This window comes from Haliotis rubra, unplaced genomic scaffold (genome assembly GCF_003918875.1).
Source record: "Haliotis rubra isolate DU_JTF1 unplaced genomic scaffold, ASM391887v1 Scf365, whole genome shotgun sequence".
In the NCBI taxonomy this organism is placed as follows: Eukaryota; Metazoa; Mollusca; class Gastropoda; order Lepetellida; family Haliotidae; genus Haliotis; species Haliotis rubra.
This window is the reverse complement of record NW_025767041.1, coordinates 384903-411106: the sequence shown is the minus strand read 5'-3', so window position 1 is coordinate 411106 and position 26204 is coordinate 384903. Positions and strand designations below refer to the sequence as shown.

Here is a 26204-nt window from a genome sequence, read left to right as displayed (position 1 = left end):
ATACAGAAGAGTGCAATGCTGTGTCTGTTCTAGGCGACTGTCTGTAGTAGTGTACTGAGTATACAGAAGAGTGCAATGCTGTGTCTGTTCTAGGCGACTGTCTGTAGTAGTGTACTGAGTATACAGAAGAGTGCAATGCTTGTCTGTTCTAGGCGACTGTCTGTAGTAGTGTACTGAGTATACAGAAGAGTGCAATGCTGTGTCTGTTCTAGGCGACTGTCTGTAGTAGTGTACTGAGTATACAGTAGAGTGCAATGCTGTGTCTGTTCTAGGCGACTGTCTGTAGTAGTGTACTGAGTACACAGTAGAGTGCAATGCTGTGTCTGTTCTAGGCGACTATCTGTAGTAGTGTACTGAGTATACAGAAGAGTGCAATGCTTTGTCTGTTCTAGGCGACTGTCTGTAGTAGTGTACTGAGTATACAGAAGAGTGCAATGCTTGTCTGTTCTAGGCGACTGTCTGTAGTAGTGTACTGAGTATACAGAAGAGTGCAATGCTGTGTCTGTTCTAGGCGACTGTCTGTAGTAGTGTACTGAGTATACAGTAGAGTGCAATGCTTGTCTGTTCTAGGCGACTGTCTGTAGTAGTGTACTGAGTACACAGTAGAGTGCAATGCTGTGTCTGTTCTAGGCGACCTTCTGTAGTAGTGTACTGAGTATACAGTAGAGTGCAATGCTGTGTCTGTTATAGGCGACTGTCTGTAGTAGTGTACTGAGTATACAGAAGAGTGCAATGCTGTGTCTGTTCTAGGTGACAGTCTGTAGTAGTGTACTGAGTATACAGTAGAGTGCCATGCTTGTCTGTTCTAGGCGACTGTCTGTTGTAGCGTACTGAGTATACAGAAGAGTGCAAATGCTGTGTCTGTTCTAGGCGACTGTCTGTAGTAGTGTACTTAGTATACAGAAGAGTGCAATGCTATGTCTGTTATAGGCTACTGTCTGAAGTAGTGTACTGAGTATACAGTAGAGTGCCATATTGTGTCTGTTCTAGGCGACTGTCTGTAGTAGTGTACTGAGTATACAGTAGAGTGCAATGCTTGTCTGTTCTAGGCGACAGTCTGTAGTAGTGTACTGAGTACACAGAAGAGTGCAATGCTCTGTCTGTTCTAGGCGACTGTCTGTTGTAGCGTACTGAGTATACAGAAGAGTGCAATGCTATGTCTGTTCTAGGCGACTGTCTGAAGTAGTGTACTGAGTATAAAGTAGAGTGCCATATTGTGTCTGTTCTAGGCGACTGTCTGTAGTAGTGTACTGAGTATACAGTAGAGTGCAATTCTGTGTCTGTTCTAGGCGACTGTCTGTAGTAGTGTACTGAGTATAGAGAAGAGTGCAATGCTGTGTCTGTTCTAGGCGACTGTCTGTAGTAGTGTACTGAGTATACAGTAGAGTGCCATGCTGTGTCTGTTCTAGGCGTCTGTCTGTAGTAGTGTACTGAGTATACAAAAGAGTGCAATGATTGTCTGTTCTAGGCGACTGTCTGTAGTAGTGTACTGAGTATACAGTAGAGTACAATGCTGTGTCTGTTCTAGGCGACTGTCTGTAGTAGTGTACTGAGTATACAGAAGAGTGCAATTCTGTGTCTGTTCTAGGCGACTGTCTGTAGTAGTGTACTGAGTATACAGAAGAGTGCAATGCTGTGTCTGTTCTAGGCGACTGTCTGTAGTAGTGTACTGAGTATACAGTAGAGTGCAATGCTGTGTCTGTTCTAGGCGTCTGTCTGTAGTAGTGTACTGAGTATATAGAAGAGTGCAATGATTGTCTGTTCTAGGCGACTGTCTGTAGTAGTGTACCGAGTATACAGAAGAGTGCAATGCTGTGTCTGTACTCAGGCGACTGTCTGTAGTAGTGTACCGGAGTATGAGAAGAGCGCAATGATTGCCTGTTCTGGGCGACTGTCTGTAGTAGTGTACTGAGTATACAGAAGAGTGGAATCATTGTCTGTTCTAGGCGACTGTCTGTAGTAGTGTACTGAGTATACAGTAGAGTACAATGCTCTGTCTGTACTAGGCGACTGTCTGTAGTAGTGTACTGAGTATAGAGAAGAGTGCAATGCTGTGTCTGTACTAGGCGACTGTCTGTAGTAGTGTACTGAGTATACAGAAGTGTGCAATGCTGTGTCTGTTCTAGGCAACAGTCTGTAGTAGTGTACTGAGTATACAGTAGAGTGCCATGCTTGTCTGTGTCTGTTATAGGCGACTGTCTGTTGTAGTGTACTGAGTATACAGAAGAGTGCAATGCTGTGTCTGCTCTAGGCGACTGTCTGTAGTAGTGTATTGAGTATGCAGAAGAGTGCAATGCTGTGTCTGTTCTAGGCGTCTGTCCGTAGTAGTGTATTGAGTATACAGAAGAGTGCAATGCTTTGTCTGTTCTAAGCGACTGTCTGTAGTAGTGTACTGAGTATACAGAAGAGTGCAATGCTTTGTCTGTTCTAGGCGACTGTCTGTAGTAGTGTACTGAGTATACAGAAGAGTGCAATGCTGTGTCTGTTCTAGGCGACTGTCTGTAGTAGTGTTCTCAGTATACAGTATAGTGCAATGCTATGTCTGATCTAGGCGACTGTCTGTAGTAGTGTACTGAGTATACAGAAGAGTGCAATGCTGTGTCTGTTCTAGGCGACTGTCTGTAGTAGTGTACTGAGTATACAGAAGAGTGCAATGCAGTGTCTGTTCTAGGCGACTGTCTGTAGTAGTGTACTGAGTATACAGAAGAGTGCAATGATTGCCTGTTCTGGGCGACTGTCTGTAGTAGTGTACTGAGTATACAGAAGAGTGCAATGATTGTCTGTTCTAGGCGACTGTCTGTAGTAGTGTACTGAGTATACAGTAGAGTACAATGCTGTGTCTGTACTAGGCGACTGTCTGTAGTAGTGTACTGAGTATACAGAAGAGTGCAATGCTGTGTCTGTACTAGGCGACTGTCTGTAGTAGTGTACTGAGTATACAGAAGAGTGCAATGCTGTGTCTGTTCTAGGCAACAGTCTGTATGTAGTGCACTGAGTATACAGGAGAGTGCCATGCTTGTCTGTGTCTGTTATAGGTGACTGTCTGTTGTAGTGTACTGAGTATACAGAAGAGTGCAATGCTGTGTCTGCTCTAGGCGACTGTCTGTAGTAGTGTATTGAGTATGCAGAAGAGTGCAATGCTGTGTCTGTTCTAGGCGTCTGTCCGTAGTAGTGTATTGAGTATACAGAAGAGTGCAATGCTGTGTCTGTTCTAGGCGACTGTCTATAGTAGCGTACTGAGTATACAGAAGAGTGCAATGCTGTGTCTGTTCTCGGCGACAGTCTGTAGTAGTGTACTGAGTATACAGAAGAGTGCAATGCTTTGTCTGTTCTAAGCGACTGTCTGTAGTAGTGTACTGAGTATACAGAAGAGTGCAATGCTTTGTCTGTTCTAGGCGACTGTCTGTAGTAGTGTACTGAGTATACAGAAGAGTGCAATGCTGTGTCTGTTCTAGGCGACTGTCTGTAGTAGTGTTCTCAGTATACAGTATAGTGCAATGCTATGTCTGATCTAGGCGACTGTCTGTAGTAGTGTACTGAGTATACAGAAGAGTGCAATGCTGTGTCTGTTCTAGGCGACTGTCTGTAGTAGTGTACTGAGTATACAGAAGAGTGCAATGCAGTGTCTGTTCTAGGCGACAGTCTGTAGTAGTGTACTGAATATACAGAAGAGTGCAATGCTGTGTCTGTTCTAGGCGACTGTCTGTAGTAGTGTACTGAGTATACAGAAGAGTGCAATGCTGTGTCTGTTCTAGGCGTCTGTCTGTTGTAGTGTACTGAGTATACAGTAGAGTGCAAGGATTGTCTGTTCTAGGCGACTGTCTGTGGTAGCATACTGAGTATAGAGAAGAGTGCAATGCTGTGTCTGTTCTAGACGACTGTCTTTTGTAATGTACTGAGTATACAGTAGAGTGCCATATTGTGTCTGTTCTAGGCGACTGTCTGTAGTAGTGTACTGAGTATACAGTAGAATGCAATTCTGTGTCTGTTCTAGGCGACTGTCTGTAGTAGTGTACTGAGTTTACAGTAGAGTGCAATGCTGTGTCTGTTCTAGGCGACTGTCTGTGGTAGCATACTGAGTATAGAGAAGAGTGCAATGCTGTGTCTGTTCTAGGCGACTGTCTGTTGTAGTATACTGAGTATACAGTAGAGTGCAATGATTGTCTGTTCTAGGCGACTGTTTGTGGTAGCATACTGGGTATAGAGAAGAGTGCAATGCTGTGTCTGTTCTAGGCGACTGTCTGTTGTAGTGTACTGAGTATACAGTAGAGTGCAATGCTTGTCTGTTCTAGGCGACTGTCTGTGGTAGCATACTGAGTATAGAAAAGAGTGCAATGCTGTGTCTGTTCTAGGCGACTGTCTGTAGTAGTGTACTGAGTATACAGAAGAGTGCAATGCTTGTCTGTTCTATGCGACTGTCTGTAGTAGTGTACTGAGTATACAGAAGAGTGCAATGATTGTCTGTTCTAGGCGACTGTCTGTAGTGGTGTATTGAGTATACAGTAGAGTGCAATGCTGTGTCTGTTCTAGGCGACTGTCTGTAGTAATGTACTGAGTATACAGAAGAGTGCAATGCTGTGTCTGTTCTAGGCGTCTGTCTGTAGTAGTGTACTGAGTATACAGAAGAGTGCAATGATGTGTCTGTTCTAGGCGACTGTCTGTAGTAGTGTATTGAGTATACAGAAGAGTGCAATGCTGTGTCTGTTCTAGGCGTCTGTCTGTAGTAGTGTACTGAGTATACAGAAGAGTGCAATGCTGTGTCTGTTCTAGGCGTCTGTCTGTAGTAGTGTACTGAGTATACAGAAGAGTGCAATGCTGTGTCTGTTCTAGGCGATTGTCTGTAGTAGTGTATTGAGTATACAGAAGAGTGCAATGCTGTGTTTGTTCTAGGCGTCTGTCTGTAGAAGTGTACTCTGTATACAGAAGAGTGCAATGCTGTGTCTGTTCTTGGCGTCTGTCTGAAGTAGTGTACTGAGTATACAGAAGAGTGCAATGCTGTGTCTGTTCTAGGCGTCTGTCTGTAGTAGTGTACTGAGTATACAGAAGAGTGCAATGCTGTGTCTGTTCTAGGCGTCTGTCTGTAGTAGTGTACTGAGTATACAGAAGAGTGCAATGCTGTGTCTGTTCTAGGCGACTGTCTGTAGTAGTGTATTGAGTGTACAGAAGAGTGCAATGCTGTGTCTGTTCTATGCGTCTGTCTGTAGTAGTGTACTGAGTATACAGAAGAGTGCAATGCTGTGTCTGTTCTATGCGTCTGTCTGTAGTAGTGTACTGAGTATACAGAAGAGTGCAATGCTGTGTCTGTTCTAGGCGACTGTCTGTAGTAGTGTACTGAGTTTACAGTAGAGTGCAATGCTGTGTCTGTTCTAGGCGACTGTCTGTGGTAGCATACTGAGTATAGAGAAGAGTGCAATGCTGTGTCTGTTCTAGGCGACTGTCTGTTGTAGTGTACTGAGTATACAGTAGAGTGCAATGATTGTCTGTTCTAGGCGACTGTTTGTGGTAGCATACTGGGTATAGAGAAGAGTGCAATGCTGTGTCTGTTCTAGGCGACTGTCTGTTGTAGTGTACTGAGTATACAGTAGAGTGCAATGCTTGTCGTTTTTAGTCGACTGTCTGTGGTAGCATACTGAGTATAGAGAAGAGTGGAATGCTCTGTCTGTTCTAGGCGACTGTCTGTAGTAGTGTACTGAGTATACAGAAGAGTGCAAGGATTGTCTGTTCTAGGCGACTGTCTGTAGTAGTGTACTGAGTATACAGAAGAGTGCAATGATTGTCTGTTCTAGGCGACTGTCTGTAGTAGTGTACTGAGTATACAGTAGGGTGCAATGCTGTGTCTGTTCTAGGCGACTGTCTGTAGTAGTGTACTGAGTATACAGAAGAGTGCAATGCTGTGTCTGTTCTAGGCGTCTGTCTGTAGTAGTGTACTGAGTATACAGAAGAGTGCAATGCTGTGTCTGTTCTAGGCGACTGTCTGTAGTAGTGTATTGAGTATACAGAAGAGTGCAATGCTGTGTCTGTTCTAGGCGACTGTCTGTAGTAGTGTACTGAGTATTCAGAAGAGTGCAATGCTGTGTCTGTTCTAGGCGACTGTCTGTAGTAGTGTACTGAGTATACAGAAGAGTGCAATGCTGTGTCTGTTCTAGGCGACTGTCTGTGGTAGCATACTGAGTATAGAGAAGAGTGCAATGCTGTGTCTGTTCTAGGCGACTGTCTGTAGTAGTGTACTGAGTATACAGAAGAGTGCAATGCTGTGTCTGTTCTATGCGACTGTCTGTAGTAGTGTACTGAGTATACAGAAGAGTGCAATGCTGTGTCTGTTCTAGGCGACTGTCTGTAGTAGTGTACTGAGTATACAGAAGAGTGCAATGCTGTGTCTGTTCTAGGCGACTGTCTGTAGTAGTGTACTGAGTATACAGAAGAGTGCAATGCTGTGTCTGTTCTAGGCGACTGTCTGTTGTAGTGTACTGAGTATACAGTAGAGTGCAATGATTGTGTCTGTTCTAGGCGACTGTCTGTAGTAGTGTACTGAGTATAGAGAAGAGTGCAATGCTGTGTCTGTTCTAGGCGACTGTCTGTAGTAGTGTACTGAGTATACAGAAGAGTGCAATGCTGTGTCTGTTCTAGGCGACTGTCTGTAGTAGTGTACTGAGTATACAGAAGAGTGCAATGCTGTGTCTGTTCTAGGCGTCTGTCTGTAGTAGTGTACTGAGTATACAGAAGAGTGCAATGCTGTGTCTGTTCTAGGCGTCTGTCTGTAGTAGTGTACTGAGTATACAGAAGAGTGCAATGATGTGTCTGTTCTAGGCGACTGTCTGTGGTAGTGTACTGAGTATACAGAAGAGTGCAATGCTGTGTCTGTTCTAGGCGACTGTCTGTAGTAGTGTACTGAGTATACAGAAGAGTGCAATGCTGTGTCTGTTCTAGGCGACTGTCTGTAGTAGTGTACTGAGTATACAGAAGAGTGCAATGCTGTGTCTGTTCTAGGCGACTGTCTGTGGTAGCATACTGAGTATAGAGAAGAGTGCAATGCTGTGTCTGTTCTAGGCGACTGTCTGTAGTAGTGTACTGAGTATACAGAAGAGTGCAATGCTGTGTCTGTTCTAGGCGTCTGTCTGTAGTAGTGTACTGAGTATACTGTAGATTACAATGCTGTGTCTGTTCTAGGCCTCTGTCTGGACTGGGTGAGCGGCAACCTCTACTGGACCGACTCCAGCAGTCAACTGATCAAGGTGGCCAGCAGACACGGTACCTTCCAGAGAGACCTGATCACCACCAACCTCGACAACCCTCTCGGTATCGCTGTACACCCGGGACGCGGGTATGTCACATTACCCATTACCCGTCTTGTGCTTCTTTAGACGCAGCTATTGTGTAAATACTGCTTGAACAAATGTACACCTTTATTTGAAGTAGCATCACGAAACGAGTTCAACCATTCTTCTTAGCAATACGTTACCAATCAATTTATTAAGTTTCCATTTAATCAAAAATAGAATCTTGCCAGAATATTGCTTGAGGCTTCTGTGGGCGTGTTCCAGGCGCCTGTACTTCACCGATCCCGGAGATACGCCCAAAGTTGAAACCGCCTACACTGACGGCAGTGACAGGAGGACCATCCTCGACTACGACCTCGGCTCCCCAAACCATCTGTACATTGACTACACAAATGACATGTCAGTACTGCTGCCCATGCAGCGTGACACATTACAGGAAGAAGATGACATGCTTAACAGAACAAATATAAAGCAACCATTGTCTCATTGGATAATGTGAAAGAATGTTGAGCAATATTCCATACCATATCTGTTCTTTAATATTTTACTTCACTTGTCTTACAGAATACCCCACGAATGTCTCTCACGAGTTTATAGCAAAAATATTTATAGTAAACGTAATATTTCTTGATCAGTACTAAACATACGATCGAGCGTGAACAGAGACAACAGTGCTAATATTTGTTGGTATCCTTGCGTTACAGGATGTATTGGAGCGACTCAATCAAGAACCATGTGAGGAGGTACAATCTCGAGACTGAGCAGTTGACTATCGTGTTCAGACTGGACAACACCGGATTCTACGGCATCAGCATCTTCCAGGTTACAACCACATCTCACACGGACACCTGACAACCACAAATCTCACACAGACACCTGACAACCACACTTCTCACACAGACACCTGGCAACATGGCAACCACACGTCTGATATGGACTCACATGGCCACCACACGTCTGATAGAGACTCACATAGCCATCACACGTGTGACACACTCACATGGCCACCACACGTTTGATACAGACTCACATAGCCACCACACGTGTGACATAGACTGACATGTCTATCTTATACATCTGACATAGACTCACATTGCCACTACACGTCTGATACAGACTCGCATGGCAACCACACGTCTGACACACACGAGAAACTGGTGTGTTCACAATGACAAGTGTTGCGCATAATGAGTCAGTCAAAAGATCAGTAATTAATTCAACCTGGGTTCTTCCACTGATCTGAGAGACATCTGGGCAGCTCAGTGCCATCTCGTTAGCTGGTTGTCCGGCGACGGTATCATAATAACCTAGGACATCTTTCCAGCCACAAACCCTCTAATCCTGCCCAATACCTGATCTGTGAGAATGTGTTTATGTGCTTCAGGACATCATCCTGTGGACCGACAGGAACGACATGAACGGCATCCACATGGCCAGACTCGACAAGGAGGAGAAGATCCGCGGCATCCTACACCCCCATTACGGCATCGCTCAAGACCTTGTCACCTTCGACGTCAACAACCAACCCCTCTTTAACAGTAAGACATTATTCTCAGGCACCAATCCAAGCCTCGATCTTGATGTTGCAAGACGAACCATTTCTGAAACTGACGTATTGTCTCTATGGAAACGATGCAGAAACGAAATATATTAACATGTGATGGGTTATATAACCAATATGGGTTGAAGACACTCTTTGACGGTTTCAGGCAGTTGTCGGGAGGGTTCCAACCCGTGCAGCCAGCTTTGTCTGAGTGGAGCTGAAGACGCCACCTGGTGCACTTGCGGTCTGGGGTACCAACTAGCAGAGGATGACGTCACCTGTATCTCAAGTAATACAAGACATTAAGCATCAAAGGCATAATAGCTGAACATTTTGCATGACGAGATATCCATAAGTAGTGGAACGATTTGTTTGAATGTAGGTTCATGTAGGCATCCAACAGGTTAGTAAAATGTCAACGATCTCTACATGTGGCTTACTTTGTTTAAGTTGTAATTCAAATATTGACGATCTCAGGTTACTGAACGTCATTTCCAAAATGTACAGAACGATAAAAAACCAGTCTATTTATCGCATTTGGAAGAACTGGATTTTCGTATATAGTGTCATTTGCAATGGTTGCATGAAAGATCATTATAATCTGCCATTTTGTATCATGCTCGTACCTGTCACCACATTGAAAACCTGTGAACCAATCCTACATGCCACATTATCCCTGACGCTCCTTCCAGCAGCTTGACATAATGTGTACCACCAGCCAGACATTTACCAAACATCACCCGCTAATAACATCATCATATCATTGAAGCTGCTTGTCATAATGCCATCCACTGTCCTAGAAACACTAGTACTCTGTCGCGCAATGCTCATATGCCCTAACACGTCTTGTCTTAAGTTCCTTGCATGTCTCAGAAACACATTGCCTTGAAATCATCTCACGTGTCTTAACTGTTCTCATGGAATCCTTATGTCCAACAAGCAAGCATGACAATCATGTCATGCCGATTTGCCCTTCAATATATTTGTCATGTCATCTCCACAATTCTTAGAAGCTGTATGTCATTGACTCCCGGCATGCCCATGCAGATGCAGGTCATGGCAAACACAGGTGATTAGTAATCTGACGTGTCAGATTCTACTTCCCCAGGTATAGCAGGAAACAACTTCCTGTTGGTGACAGACGCCTACCAGAGACAGGTGTTCCAGGTGAGCTCCAGCAACGGGGTTGTCCATGCTGTCCGCCACTCCACCAGGCACTCGCCCATCGCTATTGGCTTCGACCCCATCAAGATGCGCCTCTACTGGTCTGACAATACAGTCCATATTATCAAGGGTTCCAATCTGGACGGAGACTTCGCTGAAATCGTCGTTGGGATGGATGACGGTAATGTGCTGAACAAAATACACCTGGCATCAGACCGCCCACACAGGTGTACACACATTATCTCCTGTCCCAGAGACTGTCGCAGCATGTACTGCTACTACAACTATTTCACAACAGTGTTGTGCATTTTACAGCCTCGTTAGATTTAAAATTTTAAATATATAAGTAATAGAGGTAGGAATTGGCATCGGGTTCATACTTGAGCGAAATTACACACACCGTCTATTTTAAATGCGAGCCGAGTTTCGAGTACACAGTAACTGCTACAACAACGAATATTAGCACATTGCTTGTTGGAATGAGGGATCGCCAACACATTCTTACCTCCAATGACATGTTGTAGAGGCGGTAGTGGACGGCCTGGCAGTGGACCATATCAATAAACTTCTATACTTTACCGATGCCGGACATAACCTGATCGGAGTTGTCTCCCTTACAAACTATACGCACCACACGATCCTGCTGACGGAAGATGTTGACGAGCCGAGGGCAATTGCTCTACTTCCTCTGGAGGGGTTAGTAGCTAAACCGCTTCTTCAACTTCCGTGTCCATGGATACCCGATGCTGACGGCTGATATCTCTTTTTCTATTTGCAGGATATTCTTCTGGACAGACTGGGGTGTAGAGCCCCGGATTGAACGGGCATCCATGGATGGATCAGATCGCTCCACGTTTGTCAGTCTGGACAAGAACTCTTGGCCGAATGGTCTCGCAGTGGACAGTAAGAGTAGGTCCGAAGGATAAACAAAGATAAAAACAGATGGGTCTTGTAAACAGTGACTTGACTTGCTCTAGGGACGTTGTCGTATGGTGGACTTCAGATTGGCAGCCACCAATATCTGTACTGAAATGTCGCCTGACCACAATTAGAACGCTCATTTGTCCCCTTGATAGGCACTTAACGGCACTGTGAACAAGAATGGTCTGCACCACATGGCAGGACGTCAGATTCCTTTGCAGATTTTTGGCTTGTTTACCTGACATGAAAAGGGCTGGACGCGACCACTTGTGCTAAGACAGCATTGTTACACTATGTTACATTTGGCATTGTTATCATAGTTTTGCTATATTTTAGAACGGTTGAAGTTACCTTTAGGATATGTCTACTGCACTTTTTTCAGCAAGGGTCTTTTATTTTGAGAGGGTCCAGGCTGGCATCACGGAAATTCATTAATATGTTAACGTATGATGTAGAGATAGGTTTATATGTAATGCAATAGACTTTTTGACACAAGTTCTTCATCAATTATTTGGAATGGGATCCGTCTGTCCGTCACGTTTCGTTTCCAGAGCAGATCTTGAAAATCTAATTCACTAAACCTGGCACATGGTAAGGTCTGACGATGAATTGGATCTTTTGAGAGCTTTGAATTGGAAGATAATGGTGGTAGTGCTCGTTTCCGGAAAAGATCTTGAAAACCGTAGCTGGTGTCTTAATAATTTCTGATTTTTAAAGAAAGTGGTTTTTCGAGTTTCCATGACAACAACTTCAACTATAAATTAAGATTTTGTTTTCGAAGTTTAAGTATATACATTTTGACTAAGTCCCTGGTCTCAATGGAAGCTGTTGGTCTCATCTGTGGATCAGAACTAACAGATATTAAGCGATATCTTCAAGAAACATGGTACACACATTTCCCATTTAATGAGGTTCCCCACAAATTTTAAGCGTTTCCTTCTTTAAAGAAAATTGAAGTTAGACTTTTGTTGGACAATATTTGACATATGGCATGTTGAATCAGAAATTATGTTCACGAGATTAAATTAATTACCACACCCGTAGAAAGTGCAACAAACAAAGCTATAGAAGAAAACATTCACAGGAGATCCATTAGAATGTCAACAGACTGCGAAGGGGATGCTTGCTCACAAATCTTTGCCTCTCCGTTTACTCTGGAAGCCTAGCTGTAAAGGTTGGGGCTGTAGCAATAGCTGCCTGTGTGACAATCCTGCATACTACAGTGATGACAAAAGCACTTTGTTGTACATTCAGATACACAATATTATTGGCTCCACATAGATGATTATAACATGTGGCCATCTTTACTGTCTTCCTAGTGTAGGTATGTCACTATGTGTACAACGTTGTTATGGTGGTCTTGTACTCCACCCCTTCCACAAGAAAAACAAAACATACACAAGCAGGTGGCCAGACCAGTCACTTTTCTTTGCACATGTAATTCTCTTCAGGATCAGACAATGGGCGGGGAATAAAGCTGACTTTGTCTCCTTGTTCATAGTGTGTTTTCAACGTTTGAAGAACACTGCTTATTTCTGCTATAGGTCGACGCTTGTTTTGGGTTGACGCACAGTTTAACACTGTGTCTATGATTTTCCTTAATGGCACCGGACAACGCGTCATGCTTAAAGAGGACGTGGCCCACTATTTCGGAATCACCATCATGGGGGACTACCTTTACCTGACAGACTGGAAGAAAACGTGAGTAGTCTCTGCATCCAATGACTAACTGTATTGTACTATCATTTAAACCTTTTAATTACAGATTTTAATTTCCAGATCTATTTGCTGTAAATGAACTGTGTGACATGGATAATATATTTATGTTCTGTTTATACTCAGGACGAATAGTCTCTAAAACAAGTGATCTGCGGATCCTGCCGCGGGGACTTGGAACCCTTCAGGATGCACACACGCAATGGTTTAGGCATAAATAGATGCTAAAATTGCAGTATTTCCGCCAGGACTGATTTTACGCTGGAAAAAGTGTCAGTCTAATCACCTATCCAAACGTGTATGAACGCCTATGATGCAGCTACCTGGCTACTACTTGTATAAATGTGTTCCTGCCTATGATGCAGCTACCTGGCTACTACTTGTATAAATGTGTTCCTGCCTATGATGCAGCTACCTGGCTACTACTTGTATAAATGTGTTCCTGCCTATGATGCAGCTACCTGGCTACTACTTGTATAAATGTGTTTCTGCCTATGATGCAGCTACCTGGCTACTACTTGTATACATGTGTTCCTACCTATGATGCAGCTACCTGGCTACTACTTGTATACATGTGTTCCTGCCTATGATGCAGCTACCTGGCTACTACTCGTATAAATGTGTTCCTGCCTATGATGCAGCTACCTGGCTACTACTTGTATAAATGTGTTCCTGCCTATGATGCAGCCACCTGGCTACTACTTGTATAAATGTGTTCCTGCCTATGATGCAGCCCTGGCTACTACTTGTATAAATGTGTTTCTGCCTATGATGCAGCTACCTGGCTACTACTTGTATAAATGTGTTCCTACCTATGCAGCTACCTGGCTACTACTTGTATACATGTGTTCCTGCCTATGATGCAGCTACCTGGCTACTACTTGTATAAAGTGTTCCTGCCTATGATGCAGCTACCTGGCTACTACTTGTATAAATGTGTTCCTGCCTATGATGCAGCTACCTGGCTACTACTCGTATAAAATGTGTTCCTGCCTGTGATGCAGCTACCTGGCTACTACTTGTATAAATGTGTTCCCTGCCTGCTACTCTATGATGCAGCTACCTGGCTACTACTTGTATAAATGTGTTCCTGCCTATGATGCAGCTACCTGGCTACTACTTGTATAAATGTGTTCCTGCCTATGATGCAGCTACCTGGCTACTACTTGTATAAATGTGTTCCTGCCTATGATGCAGCTACCTGGCTACTACTTGTATAAATGTGTTCCTACCTACAGCTTGTACTACTTGTATAAATGTGTTCCTGCCTATGATGCAGCTACCTGGCTACTACTTGTATACATGTGTTCCTGCCTATGATGCAGCTACCTGGCTACTACTTGTATAAATGTGTTTCTGCCTATGATGCAGCTACCTGGCTACTACTTGTATAAATGTGTTCCTGCCTATGATGCAGCTACCTGGCTACTACTTGTATACATGTGTTCCTGCCTATGATGCAGCTACCTGGCTACTACTTGTATAAAGTGTTCCTGCCTATGATGCAGCTACCTGGCTACTACTTGTATAAATGTGTTCCTGTAGTTCCCACAAACGAACTCATGACAACTGTGAACTTGCAGTTACATATCCCGGATGCACAAGGAAGGAGGTGCTTTGGAGGAGTTTGGTACAGATTCTTTCACCAAACTGTACGGCATTTATGGCTTTAACAGGACGGAGGTCGTCCTAGGTGAGTCAACTGGCGACATGCAAGCTTGTAATGGTTGACGAGTGTGTGTAAGGTAGTCATTGGCGAGAGGTTGCATTGTGTGAACTGTAGTAGTTCGTGTGAGATTGCAGTGTGTGTACTGTGGTATGCGGGGTTACAGTGTGTGCATTGAGGTTATTCGTGTGAGGTTACAGTGTGTGCACTGTGGTAGTTCGTGTGAGGTTAAAGTGTCTGCACTGTGGTTTTCGTGTGAGGTTACAGTGTGCGCACCGTGGTAGTTCGTGTGAGGTTACAGTGTGTGAACTGTGGTTCTTCGTGTGAGGTTACAGTGTGTGTACTGTGGTTGTTGGCTACAAGTGACAGTGCGGGAACTGTGGTCGTTGGCTAGATGTTACGCAGTGTGTAATCTGGTCCCGAGTATAGTGGTGGGTGTGTGTATAGTGAGGGTGTTTGGTCGTTAGTGAAAAGATTTGCGATTGTTAGCGCGGAGGTGGATGTAACGTGGTGACTGACCATAGGATGTGTATTGTTATTACCGAGAGGGTGTGTATATTGTATATATTGTGTATGGAAAGGTATCAATACACATACAGCGGTCCTTAGCAAGGTAGACCTAAGTGCATATTGTCGTCATGGACGAGGGTTACTAATTTGGTGGGACCTGACAATATGCATATCGTCGCATCTCTATGACTAGAGCTGACAATGTGCATATTGTCCCATCTCTATGACGAGAGCTGACAATGTGCTTATTGTCGCGTCTCCATGACGGGACCTGACAATGTGCATATTGTCCCGCCTCTATGACGAGAGCTGACAATGTGCAAATCTTTCCGTCTCTATGACGAGAGCTGACAATGTGCATATTGTCCCGTCTCTATGACGAGAGCTGACAATGTGCATATTGTCCCGTCTCTATGACGAGAGCTGACAATGTGCATATTGTCCCGCCTCTATGACGAGAGCTGACAATGTGCATATTGTCCCGTCTCTATGACGAGAGCTGACAATGTGCATATTGTTCCGTCTCTATGACGGGAGCTGACAATGTGCATATTGTCCCGTCTCCATGACGAGAGCTGACAATGTGCATATTGTTCCGTCTCTATGACGAGAGCTGACAATGTGCATATTGTCCCGTCTCTATGACGAGAGCTGACAATGTGCATATTGTCCCGTCTCTATGACGAGGGCTGACAATGTGCATATTGTCCCGTCTCTATGACGAGAGCTGACAATGTGCATATTGTTCCGTCTCTATGACGAGAGCTGACAATGTGCATATTGTCCCGTCTCTATGACGAGAGCTGACAATATGCATATTGTTCCGTCTCTATGACGAGAGCTGACAATGTGCATATTGTTCCGTCTCTATGACGAGAGCTGACAATGTGCATATTGTTCCGTCTCTATGACGAGGGCTGACAATGTGCATATTGTCCCGTCTCTATGACGAGGGCTGACAATGTGCATATTGTCCCGTCTCTATGACGAGAGCTGACAATGTGCATATTGTCCCGTCTCTATGACGAGGGCTGACAATGTGCATATTGTCCCGTCTCTATGACGAGAGCTGACAATGTGCATATTGTTCCGTCTCTATGACGAGAGCTGACAATGTGCATATTGTCCCGTCTCTATGACGAGAGCTGACAATATGCATATTGTTCCGTCTCTATGACGAGAGCTGACAATGTGCATATCGCTATTGTTGTTGAGGGATAACAGAACAAGGTGTGTGTTGACAATGTCGTCGTAGAATTGAGTGTGTTGAAATGTATGAACTCCTGGAAGGGACATTGTCGCGTTGTCGCATTGTTGCGTTCTTGCCCTCTCAAATACAAGCAAAATGAGGCAAAATTAACCAAAGCGCGACAATGCGACAACGCGACATTTCGGCTATTTGTCGCATTGTCGCGATGTCGCATGTCGCGTTTTGAAAAATATGTTTTCTATTCCACCAAAGGGCGACACTCGACATAGCGACAATTTCAAAGGTCAAAATATGTCGCGTTGTCGCATTGTCGACCTATTTACTAAAACGCGACACGCGACAATCACGCGTGTCGCGTTTTAGTCAATTTTTAGGCTTTTTTCACGCATCTTAGATAGGGCGACAATGCGACATAGCGACATATTATGACCTTGAAAATTGTCGCTATGTCGCGTGTTGCCCTTTGGTCGTCACGCCGAAGACCCGGGTTCGAATCCCCACATGGGCACACCATTTCTGGTGTCCCCCGCCGTGATGTTGCTGGAATATTGCTAAAAGCGGCGTAATACCAAAACTCAGTCAGTCAGTCAGTCGCCCTTTGGAGGAATAAAAAAGATATTAATCAAAACGCGACACGCGACATCGCGACAATGCGACAAATGGGCGAAATGTCGCGTTGTCACGTTTTGGTTTATTTTGCCTCATTTTACTTGTTTTTGAGAGGGCGACAATACGACAACGCGACAATGTCCCTTCTCGGATTCCATAGAAATGACCCAGCCTGATGTTGTGATAATTAGAGAGACAATTATAATGAATGGGGTGTCAAAGTGTGCATCTTGAAGACGGTTGTCTGCTGGTGCTGTTTTAGAACATTATGTACATTATGACACTACGACCATTCCTCGCAATAGGATGACTATAAAGACAACGTTATGTGTATTAACGACAGGCAACAGCGTGTGTGTCTTCAAAGAGTGCCAGCAGCTGTGTTTGCCCCGCCCACACAACATGTTCACTTGTGCCTGCATGGAAGGCTTCCGTCTCAATGATGATAGAAGGACCTGTATTCAAGGTAGTTTCTCTATGGCTTTGAAAAACAGATTACCATTTTACTACAGCACTAACGGAAGATATAAATGTACACATGAAAACAATATTGTTTCATGGTATCTTCATTTCTAAACTCCAGTTACTTGTAACTAATATAACGCATTTTGGCTCATGTTCCTGGTGTTATGCAATTTGAACATTTGATCTTCTCCCTCTGCATAGAAACGACTCCAGCACCTGCAACAACACGGCTCGCCACCACACCGACAACAACTTCACCAAATGCTGCTACAACTTCAACGACAGTTAAAGCTACGTCACCTTCCATACAAACTACTTTGATGTCTTCGCCATCTTCCGTGACGTCATTATCATCCTCCACCACAGTCAAGTCTCCAGTAACAAGTGTAATACCAGCGGCGTCCCCGGGACTCTCTTCATCAACGCCTAAGACTTTTACATCACAGAACTCCATCACAGGTGATTTTGTACGCGAATGTGTTGGAATATAATCCTCCTATGGATATTATCGTCACTAAAACATGTTGTCGACAGCGCACACCAGATCAAAGACCAAGGCAAAATTCAATACAATTCTGAAATCATTTTGCAGCACATTTTTGCACAAATATACATCCGTTAAAGTAACGACATCTTCGTCTTCGTCATTCCCGGTATTTGTTTCAGGGGCACCTACGAGTAAACACCCCACTACGGAATATGAGGCCCATGAACCGGCGGCTCCAGTGTCAACCAGTAAGTCAACTTCGTACCCAAGGCCAGCAGTAAGTCAACTCCCTATACATGTAAACACTCCCGGAAAACTCGTACCCAAGGCAAGCAGTAAGTCAACTCTCTATACATGTAAACACCCCACTTCGGAATATCAGGCCCATGCATCGGTGGCTCCAGTGTCAACCAGTAAGTTAACTCTCTATACATGTAAACACCCCACTACGGAATATGAGGCCAATGCATCGGTGGCTCCATTGTCAACCAGTAAGTCAACTCCCTATACGTGTAAAAACTCTCAGAACACTCGTCCCCAAGGCAACAAGTAAGTCGACTCCCTACACATGTAAACACTCCCGGAAAACTCGTACCCAAGGCCAGCAGTAGGTCAACTCCCTATACATGTAAACACTCCCGGAAAACTCGTACCCAAGGCCAGCAGTAGGTCAACTCCCTACACATGTAAACACTCCCGGAAAACTCGTACCCAAGGCAAGCAGTAAGTCAACTGTCTATACATGTAAACACTCCCGGAAAACTCGTACCCAAGGCAAGCAGTAGGTAAACTCCCTAAACATGTAAACACTCCCGGAAAACTCGTACCCAAGGCCAGCAGTAGGTCAACTCCCTATACATGTAAACACTCCCGGAAAACTCGTACCCAAGGCAAGCAGTAGGTAAACTCCCTAAACATGTAAACACTCCCGGAAAACTCGTACCCAAGGCCAGCAGTAGGTCAACTCCCTATACATGTAAACACTCCCGGAAAACTCGTACCCAAGGCAAGCAGTAGGTAAACTCCCTAAACATGTAAACACTCCCGGAAAACTCGTACCCAAGGCCAGCAGTAGGTCAACTCCCTACACATGTAAACACTCCCGGAAAACTCGTACCCAAGGCAAGCAGTAGGTAAACTCCCTAAACATGTAAACACTCCCGGAAAACTCGTACCCAAGGCCAGCAGTAGGTCAACTCCTACACATGTAAACACTCCCGGAAAACTCGTACCCAAGGCAAGCAGTAGGTCAACTCCTAATACATGTAAACACTCCCGGAAAACTCGTACCCAAGGCCAGCAGTAGGTCAACTCCCTATACATGTAAACACTCCCGGAAAACTCGTACCCAAGGCAAGCAGTAGGTCAACTCCCTAAACATGTAAACACTCCCGGAAAACTCGTACCCAAGGCAAGCAGTAGGTAAACTCCCCCTAAACATGTAAACACTCCCGGAAAACTCGTACCCAAGGCCAGCAGTAGGTCAACTCCTATACATGTAAACACTCCCGGAAAACTCGTACCCAAGGCAAGCAGTAGGTCAACTCCTATACATGTAAACACTCCCGGAAAACTCGTACCCAAGGCCAGCAGTAGGTCAACTCCCTATACATGTAAACACTCCCGGAAAACTCGTACCCAAGGCAAGCAGTAGGTCAACTCCCTATACATGTAAACACTCCCGGAAAACTCGTACCCAAGGCCAGCAGTAAGTCAACTCCCTATACATGTAAACACTCCCGGAAAACTCGTACCCAAGGCAAGCAGTAGGTCAACTCCTAAACATGTAAACACTCCCGGAAAACTCGTACCCAAGGCCAGCAGTAAGTCAACTCCTATACATGTAAACACTCCCGGAAAACTCGTACCCAAGGCCAGCAGTAGGTCAACTCCCTATACATGTAAACACTCCTGGAAAACTCGTACCCAAGGCAAGCAGTAAGTCAACTCCCTATACATGTAAACACTCCCGGAAAACTCGTACCCAAGGCCAGCAGTAAGTCAACTCCCTATACATGTAAACACTCCGGAAAACTCGTACCCAAGGCCAGCAGTAAGTCAACTCCTATACATGTAAACACTCCCGGAAAACTCGTACCCAAGGCAAGCAGTAAGTCAACTCCCTATACATGTAAACACTCCCGGAAAACTCGTACCCAAGGCCAGCAGTAGGTCAACTCCCTATACATGTAAACACTCCCGGAAAACTCGTACCCAAGGCAAGCAGTAAGTCAACTCCCTATACATGTAAACACTCCCGGAAAACTCGTACCCAAGGCCAGCAGTAGGTCAACTCCCTATACATGTAAACACTCCCGGAAAACTCGTACCCAAGGCCAGCAGTAAGTCAACTCCCTATACATGTAAACACTCCCGGAAAACTCGTACCCAAGGCAAGCAGTAAGTCAACTCCCTATACATGTAAACACTCCCGGAAAACTCGTACCCAAGGCCAGCAGTAGGTCAACTCCCTATACATGTAAACACTCCCGGAAAACTCGTACCCAAGGCAAGCAGTAAGTCAACTCCCTATACATGTAAACACTCCCGGAAAACTCGTACCCAAGGCCAGCAGTAGGTCAACTCCCTATACATGTAAACACTCCCGGAAAACTCGTACCCAAGGCCAGCAGTAGGTCAACTCCCTATACATGTAAACACTCCCGGAAAACTCGTACCCAAGGCAAGCAGTAAGTCAACTCTCTATACATGTAAACACTCCCGGAAAACTCGTACCCAAGGCAAGCAGTAAGTCAACTCCCTATACATGTAAACACTCCCGGAAAACTCGTACCCAAGGCAAGCAGTAGGTAAACTCCCTAAACATGTAAACACTCCCGGAAAACTCGTACCCAAGGCCAGCAGTAGGTCAACTCCCTATACATGTAAACACTCCCGGAAAACTCGTACCCAAGGCAAGCAGTAAGTCAACTCCCTATACATGTAAACACTCCCGGAAAACTCGTACCCAAGGCAAGCAGTAAGTCAACTGTCTATACATGTAAACACTCCCGGAAAACTCGTACCCAAGGCAAGCAGTAAGTCAACTCTCTTTACATGTAAACACCCCACTACGGAATATCAGGCCCATGCATCGGTGGCTCCAGTGTCAACCAGTAAGTCAACTCTCTATACATGTAAACACCCCACTACGGAATATGAGGCCAATGCATCGGTGGCTCCATTGTCAACCAGTAAGTCAACTCCCTATACGTGTAAAAACTCTCAGAACACTCGTCCCCAAGGCAACAAGTAAGTCGACTCCCTACACATGTAAACAATCTCGGAACACTCGTCCCCAAGGCACCAGTAAGTCAACTTCCGATACATGTAAACAGGGATAATCTACAACACGCGTTATATAGTCTACCTGATGTAAACAATCCCGGAACACTCGTCCCCAAGGCAATCAGTAAGTCAACTCCCGATAAATGTAAACCTTCATTACATGTTTACCCATACAAAGCAGCCATGGGCACCTTCATCTCTATAAAACTACATTAACTAACACTACATGTGTGTATCAGACACGATATGTGTTCGCCAGCTAGTAGTCACACATCATAAACTATTTTGCAGCTCAGTCCAGGTTATCCTCAGGAACGGTGGCCGCCGTTGTCATCGTGGTCCTCCTGGCCTGCATCATAGCAGTGGTCGTTGCTGTCGTTATATATCGCAAGTAAGTTTATACTTATAGCGTAATATTGGGGTGGAGTGCGATTTGTGGGAAGAGTATAATATCACCATAGGTGCTGAAACTATAGAAAAGACAGATGCGACAGAGTGTATTGTCCACATAACTGATGCGACTTAAATGTATACAGGAAAGCGAAACATAGACTGTCACCATACGTGGTGATACGAAGAAGAACACATAGTCGTCATTTGTGTCTATAAAGTGAGGCAGACGTTTATACATATTATCGTCATGATAGATTATCGTCAGTGCTGAATCTACGTTTTCCACGTAAGGCAGACGCGTATATTATTATTTGTTAGCGCTGCAACTATACGTTTATAGTGAGACAGAAGTAGACATTCTCATCATTAGTCCGGGGACGATTATTGCTACTTTTCCCAAAAATCTGATGAATACTTCTGACCGTCCTCTTAAGTTAAATTAGCTTCATTTGAACCTCCCCAACTAACGTGCTGCTTGCTGCTGTCGACAGGCACCGCCAGTACAAGATTCCTCACGGCAAGCTACTGGAAGACGACCCGCAGCGTGTCGACACCTTCTACCGCATCACTTTCCCCGACAACAACAAAGACGAACCTGTCATGATAGATAACGGCATAGAGAACCCCGCCTACGACTGTGTCAGCGACGACGACGGCGACAAAGACGCTTACAACGTACACTGAAGACATTGAAGTAACCTTACTGCGGTGTATCATTAAACATTGTCACATTCCAGTTCATTCCAAGAATGGTTTGATATGTTACCATCTGTGTATTTATTGGCCATCATGTGGCATTGCTTTACCTTTGTCAGCACTTGTTGACAATATCCATCATGGAAGCAACTGACATTTGAAAAGCTAATAATGTTTTTGGTTATATCCCAGCTTGAGCAGTGTTTGGCTGCCAGTTAGAGACTGATTAACTACCATGTATTTATTGAATACCACAATAATCGTCATCATCGTGTACATAGGATTTCCTTGAGGGTGGGACTCTGCCATTTAACTTACGAAATACATTTTTTTTAACAATTGTGTCACATTATGTTTCCCTTGAAGACATAGTCGTCATGCCATGTTGCCATGGTGACAACTCGGACATTAAGTGGATGCGACTGTGAATATCGGTAGTGCGGTAATATTACCATACAGAGATACCGATCTCGTGACCTGCGGGGGGAGAGGAGCTTTGGTAGAGACAGGTATAGTTATTGAAAACTCTTCAGGAGAACGACATTCTTCTCACAATGGAGAGTAAAGATCTCTCTTGCACCCACAACCCATTTTGTATATTTGCAAATTTCTTTTTCAAAACGTTTTCGGGAACGAAGGATGCTTTCCAAAACATCTCAGTACCGGTTTTTGTGTTGTCCATTCCACCTGAGAGAAAATCTAAGAGGCAAGAGTTAGTTTCTGTCTAAATGGAAAGATCAAAACAGTCGAACGTACAGTGAGACTTACAGAGTTTGAGGTAGTCGGGAGAAGCAAAAACAAGATTCCCTACTCACATCCACTACCTACTGGTGGGGAAAACAGGCTTCGTCCTTCTGGAACATGTTCTCATCAGAACTGAGTACCTGGCAATGGCAAACTGTCAGGTGAGTGTATAGCCTACCACTGCAAGCGTCACCATATTACAACACTTAGATATCACATCTCAGGACATGACAAGTCTGTGCTCCTGAGGCACATCGACACTTTGTAGACCGGCCCTCTGTTGAAGAAGGGACAACAACGTCCCCTGGCCGTGTCTTGTAAGCACTTAGTTTGGTAGTGGTCAGTCGGACCGTAACGTCGCATGTTACACAGTCTGTCTACCGATGGGCTTATTTACGGCACTGTATATAGTTGTACGTATACATGTGTATGTTATTTCAGTCTTTGAGTATCATGACAGTGATGATTGCCCATATATAACGTTTACTGTGGCTCTGTTATGTATAAAATCCTGTCTTTCTCTGAATAACGGACACTCTGAAATCCCCAGTAAGATTGTACAAATATGTAACACTATTCTTTATGAATGAAAGAACAAACACATTTACCTCTGAGTCCTAATCGGGTTGGTATCAAGGATTTTGGTTATCATGATACTTTGTTCATGATTAGAGATATCACGACACTCTGAACATGATCATTTAGATATCACGACGCATTCATGACCAAAACAGGTAGCACATTCAATGTTTTCTCAACTCCATTTATCATTTCTCAAATATATCATACCGAAATTGACGATGTGCATTGAAAACAGGATTTGTTTAGGAGCGGCCATCTTGGGGAACACATGCAGAACGAAATGGATCTATATGGTGATCTTCATCCTGCATGCATGTTAATGCATTACATATACTGTGGACCTCTAAATATTATAATCTAAGTTATTCTACAATTCTAAGCCACAGATTACCTTTCACAAACTGTTCCAGGAATAAGTGATCTTTAAATAGGCATAATCAAACTTGACAACAGTTCATTCTATTTTTAATTAAATAAAAAATCGGTTTACTTTCTTTTGCCCCTGAGGTTAGATGTTTAGCAACACCCAAAATGTATATATAAGATATGTCATTGCTTTTATACACCAACAACAGCCATTTGTTTGATGTAACCGTTTGAATAAATGATGAGCTAAACAATTGGGTTTTTTGTCTTCAGTGCGTTAACTGCCACGAAATAACACATGGGGACTAATGTGATTATATAACAAACGACAGTGTAATAAGATGTGTGTTATCAACGTATTAAAGGTCAGTCAGATCAGGGACGTATTAAGGGTCAGTCAGATCACGTGGATGTTATCAACCATTTCACGGTCAATATGATGTGGCATGTGTTATCCAAGTAATAAGCCTGCTGATATGATTGGTGTTATCACTGTATCAAACGTCAGATCAGGTTGATGTTAACGTAATATACGACATCTGCGTGTTGACACTTAGACTGTTTAACGATAGACTTTGCTTCCTGACATAATGGTGCATACGTGAATATCATACACATGTATCAGTCGGCATTTGCTTCGTCACATAGACGTCAACATGTTAGCATCCGCTTATAGATCAGCATTGTCAGCCAGGTGAATCATTAGTGTTATCCAGTGAATCAAAGACGCATATAAGGTTTGATATCAGCCTGCTAATCAAAATTGCAATATATACATATACACTAAACGCCAAAAGAAACGTCACCCTCCTACCTTTATGAATTACTGCAAAACTATCAAAGATATGTGAGAAGGTATTAGTTTACAGGAAAACCTAACAACAAAGCTTTATGCAAATCACGAAAAGAAATTCTCAAATACATTCATATTTAGGTGAAAAGCATTTTTCAGAAGTGTTAAATTGTCCTATATTAGTCCATGTCGAAACAGTAATTTTGTTGTCCAAAAGAAAGGTTGAAATAAAATTCTGCTTTGGGACAATGATAAACCTTTTAAAGTCACTATTTTTCAAAACATTAAACAAGAAACAACTGTGTAAAATTGTAAAATAATCGTTCCTATGATTTCAGTCTTTCAAAACATTTTCTGCTGATTTGCATTAGTGAAAACAAGTAAAACGTGTCTTTGATATTGTGAAAAAATGTTTAGGAACATCTAAAATTGTCTTTGTTATCATTTTTGCTTGCAAAGTAAATTTTTTCCATTTTCTGTTTACACATAGCAATATCAATCGCCAAAACGCAGCAATACTCAGTACACTACAAGCAGTATTTGCATCCATTTCACATCTCGAATATTTCTATAGGGTATGAAGAGAGCCTAGAATACATGATGTGATACACAACTACGAGAAATATGCTACGATTAACAGCTGAAGAGAGAGAAAGAGCCATTGGGATGGTGCAGATGGGGTCGACATACAATGCTGTTGCCAACGCCCTCGGATGCCACCGTATTACGGTTTTAAGACTTATTCAGGGCTTCAGACAGACTGGGGTCACCGTAGACAGACCAAGACGTGGACATCCACGCATCACAACGCCAGCTGAAGATAGGTACTTCCGTCATTAAGGAAGGAGGGTATACGTTTCTTTTGGCGTTTACTGTATGTGTCGTCCGGTTATGAGCCTATGAATTAACATGGTGACATTCATGTTATCATGACGGGCTTACTATGGTCAAACAGGCGCAATCATAGTATTGGTCTGTGAATCAGTCAACGAATTGGCTTGGCCACATAGATGCTATCATAATTGTGGCCTGTGGCCTTTGAAGCAGCGTCTGAGTTTTGTCGTTATCGCCTTTAATTGCTATTGGTAACTCATGCACGTTGACGTGGGCAACACTTACACATGTTGACACCACCTCGGGGACGATTCGTGGGCCACATGACACCATACGATTTGTAATTACTTACCAATTCACCGTTGTCATTTGTTAAATTGTGATGTCAGCATGATTTCTTTTGATTTCACAAATATAGTGCATATAACTACTACACGAATACCATGCAGTGCCAGTACCCAATGCATATGTCTACCTTTACCGACTTACTGGTGGGTGTGGTCTGCGTTCGTCACAAGACGCCCCCAGCAAAGCAGACACCTATGATTAAATCTCTGCCTCAGATAGCTGTATTGTTTAAACGGTCGGCAAGACTCCGAACTTGCCTGGAGGCACTGGTTGTAGTGGATATATAGTGTGACATGCAATTCCCTTGTAGCAATAATGACCGCCTTCATGACCGGGCCATGACCAAACTATCTCCTGACTGTTCTGGCTGCGTCATCCCGCCCTGCTGGAATCTCCACCAACCACCAGACGTCACTTAAACCTGACAATTTGCTGCTTTTACCGACATTTCCAGGCATGTTGTAAACACGGTTTCTTGCGCATATCATTACTGCGCACTAATTCTGTAACAAAACTTGCTGTCCTGAATTCAACACCAAACATTATTGTCATAAAAAAATAAACACAGGTTACGGGAGAAGATCTTCTAAAA

The 26204-nt window shown here is 43.9% G+C and overlaps 1 protein-coding gene across 1 annotated transcript in view; it reads left to right on the top strand.

The window, feature by feature from the left end:
- Positions 1–23891, top strand: part of LOC124285650 (low-density lipoprotein receptor-related protein 4-like) — a 43526-nt gene extending 19635 nt beyond the window's left edge. The window contains exons 7-21 of the mRNA XM_046721911.1: positions 7168–7321; positions 7542–7676; positions 7982–8099; positions 8662–8815; positions 8987–9109; positions 9929–10165; positions 10509–10680; positions 10763–10893; positions 12450–12606; positions 14205–14314; positions 16960–17082; positions 17283–17540; positions 17748–17816; positions 21148–21247; positions 21741–23891. Of these exons, the coding sequence (XP_046577867.1) occupies positions 7168–7321; positions 7542–7676; positions 7982–8099; positions 8662–8815; positions 8987–9109; positions 9929–10165; positions 10509–10680; positions 10763–10893; positions 12450–12606; positions 14205–14314; positions 16960–17082; positions 17283–17540; positions 17748–17816; positions 21148–21247; positions 21741–21933 (2234 nt within the window). The 3' untranslated portion in view covers positions 21934–23891. The remainder of the gene's footprint in view (positions 1–7167; positions 7322–7541; positions 7677–7981; positions 8100–8661; positions 8816–8986; positions 9110–9928; positions 10166–10508; positions 10681–10762; positions 10894–12449; positions 12607–14204; positions 14315–16959; positions 17083–17282; positions 17541–17747; positions 17817–21147; positions 21248–21740) is intronic.
- Positions 23892–26204: the final 2313 nt, after the last annotated feature.